General features: G+C 49.9%; 1 protein-coding gene across 1 annotated transcript; it reads left to right on the top strand.

The window, feature by feature from the left end:
- Window positions 1–1335: 1335 nt before the first annotated feature.
- SMIM36 (small integral membrane protein 36) lies at window positions 1336–1617 on the top strand (the record flags this gene model as incomplete). Its single annotated transcript, XM_081110716.1, has 1 exon — window positions 1336–1617. The coding sequence occupies one exon, from the start codon at window positions 1336–1338 to the stop codon at window positions 1615–1617; it is 282 nt and encodes a 93-aa protein (XP_080966842.1).
- Window positions 1618–2962: the final 1345 nt, after the last annotated feature.

Raw genomic sequence — 2962 nt, 5'->3', positions numbered from 1 at the left:
TGTATCACTCCCCTGCATCACATGATGCAATGGCCTCCCATTGCTCCAGGATCAAGAGTGAAGTCCTTGGTAGGACCCACCAGCTCCTTTGCGGTCTGACCCTGCCTACCTCTCTCCCCTCAGGCTCCTCATTCTTTATACTCCTGTCACCTGCGCTTGTCTCAGTTCCCCCAATTCTCCAGCCTTCTTTCTTCTCGGATCTTTCACAAATGCTGCTCCTGTGGCTAGAAGACTCTTCCCTGCCTGTCCTCACCTGCTACCTTCTGCCTGTCCTTCAGGTCAGAGGTTACACGTCTCTTCCTTGTGGAAGCTTTCTCTGACCTGCCTTGGGCCACACTGTCCTGGTCCCCTCTCCTTGTCCTTTATACATGTATGTCCACTGTTCTTAAACAGTGTGATTATTTGTCTAATGTCTATCTTCCCTGAGGGACTAAATGCTTCTCTTATTATCACTTAGCAAGGTGCCTGGAACATAGGAAGAGCTCAAAAAAAAAAGTATTTTGAATTAATGAATTTAAATATTTTGTTGTTGTGTTCATTCTCACCCAAGAATATTTTCTCATTAATTTTTAAAAATAAAGGGAGGGGTGGAGGAGAGAGAAAGAAACATCAGTGTGAGAGAAACACATCGATTGGTTGCCTCTCGTACATGCCCTGACCCGGGCCGAGGATTGAGCCTGCAATCAAGGTGCCCTTGACCGGAATCAAACCCAGGACCCTCCAGTCTACAAGCCAACGCTCTATCCACTGAGCCAAACCAGGTAGTGCTGAATTAATGAATTTTAAAAACCAACAAATAATGAATGAGTGAAAACGCCAGACCCTAGGTATGCTCCTCCTATTAAACTCATTTTTCCCCAAAGCCCATGGTCCTGATTGCCCAGTCACTCCATGTATAGATAAAAGGTGGCATTTAAACCTCCCTCGTATAAAAGGTGAGCACACTTCACAGTTTTCCCAGGGCAATCCAACCTTTTAATAACGTGCTTATTAACGGCACTCACCCTTGCCCACCACACTGCCTGCTTGGAGGGTGGACTGTATGGACACCAGGCTCTGGTAACCCTTCGATCCCCTCTTTTCCTCTTTCTTTCTCAGCACCACTGAACTGGTGAGAGACAGCATCTGTGTCTCCGCGGCCATCGTATTAACAGCAAGAGCTTAAGTTATTAAACCGAGCAGCTTTTCTCTGGGAGGTCTCCCGGAGCCCGGGGGATTAATGTATTTTTACCCCAGAGCCAACGTAGCTATTGCAATGAACTAGGGTTCCTTTCCTGCAAAGAGACTGGCCCTGCGGCCTTTCTCTAAACCCGCTTCCCAACCGCAAGAGACGCCATGGCGTTTTACTTGGAGGTGGACCCCGTGACCCTGAACCTGATCATCCTGGTCGTGAGCTACGTCATCTTGCTCCTGGTATTCCTCGTCTCCTGCGCGCTGTACGACTGCAGAGGCAAGGACCCCAGCACGCAGGCCACGCCCGAGGCCACACTGGATGCCCAGCCCTCCATCCGCTTGGTGGTGATGCAGCAAAGCGCCCCAGGGGGCCCCTGGGCCAGGGGACCCGACCTTCATTTTGGAAATCCCGCTCCCCTAGGGAAGAAAAGCACGGTGGTGTGAGGCTGGCTGCGGGGTCCTGGGGAGAGGGCACAGGACATTCTGGACAAGCCATTCCCCCAGGGGCTCCGGCCCTCGCGGCGCACAGGCCCTGCTGGGCCACCTGAGTGGGAGCCCCCGTTTCAGTGTCTGCTTCCTCGGCGCCCTCTGTGGAGAAAGCAACCCTTAAGGTAAGACACCCAACGCGGCATTTGGGCACGTTCCCCAGATGCTGTTGTACAGGAAAGCTGCTTACTGGTACCTTCCCGATGATGCAACTTCTAGGAGAGATTGGCATTTGAGTAGGGGGTTGAGAAGAGACTGCAATAGTGTGTGTGTGTGTGTGTGTGTGTGTGTGTGTGTGTGTGTGTGATGAAGAATGAAATGAGCTCAAATCTATCCTACCTAGCGAATCCTTCCTTTGCCCATCAACCACGGAACCTTTGCAGACTTTATGTTATTATTATTTCTATACATACAGGCTCCTCACCTGTTTCCCACTGCGAGCCACTATGGGAACACAGTAACTGCAGAGCATTGTGGGTAATCGACAAAGCTTAGAGCCTGGGTTCCAGCTCTGCCTCCTCCCCTTACTGGCTGTGTGACCAGCCAGAAAACAGGCTGTGTGGCCAGGGCTAGCCCAGGTGGCTCCAGGCTAGTGGTAGGGCCTGCGGGCTGTTTGGGGTGTTTCAGTGAGCTAATTCACGGAAAGCACTTGAGAGGGTGCTTAGCACCTAGGGTTAGCTGTTATGATGATTGTGATATTATTCCCCTTCATTCTTCTCATCAAGAAGGTTAAGTTCCATTGCCAGGCTGGCGTGGCTCAGTGATTGAGCACTGACTCATGAACCAGGAGGTCTCGGTTCAATTCCTGATCGGGTTGCAGGCTCAATCCCCAGCGTGGGGCGTGCAGGAGGCCTCCGAGTGACTCGGTCCCTTCTTATTCTCATTGTATCTGCCAATAGAACAACAGTGGCTTTCATTTTGTTGAAATCCTTCCATAGGCAAGATACTTTATGTATATTATTGGAAACGTTCACCAACGTTAACATTATACTCATTTTTATTTATTCTTATTGATTTCAAGGAGGAAGGGAGAGGAAGAGAGAGATAGAAACATCAATGATGAGAGAGAACCATTGATTTGCTGCCTCCTGCATGCCCCACACTAGGGACTGAGCCTGCAACCCAGGCATGGAATCGAACCGTGAACCCTTGGTTCATAGGTTGACGCTCAATCACTGAGCCATGCTAGTTGAGCAACATTATACTCATTTTAAAGTGAAGAAAAAGACTTAGGAAGCTAAGTGAGACATAAAAGCCTCAATAGCAGGCAGTGATAGAAGGAGATTCGAGCTTGGCATTTCTG

This window comes from Myotis nattereri (assembly GCF_964212035.1).
Source record: "Myotis nattereri genome assembly, chromosome: 16".
NCBI lineage: Eukaryota > Metazoa > Chordata > Mammalia > Chiroptera > Vespertilionidae > Myotis > Myotis nattereri.
This window is presented reverse-complemented; position numbering and strand designations above follow the sequence as displayed.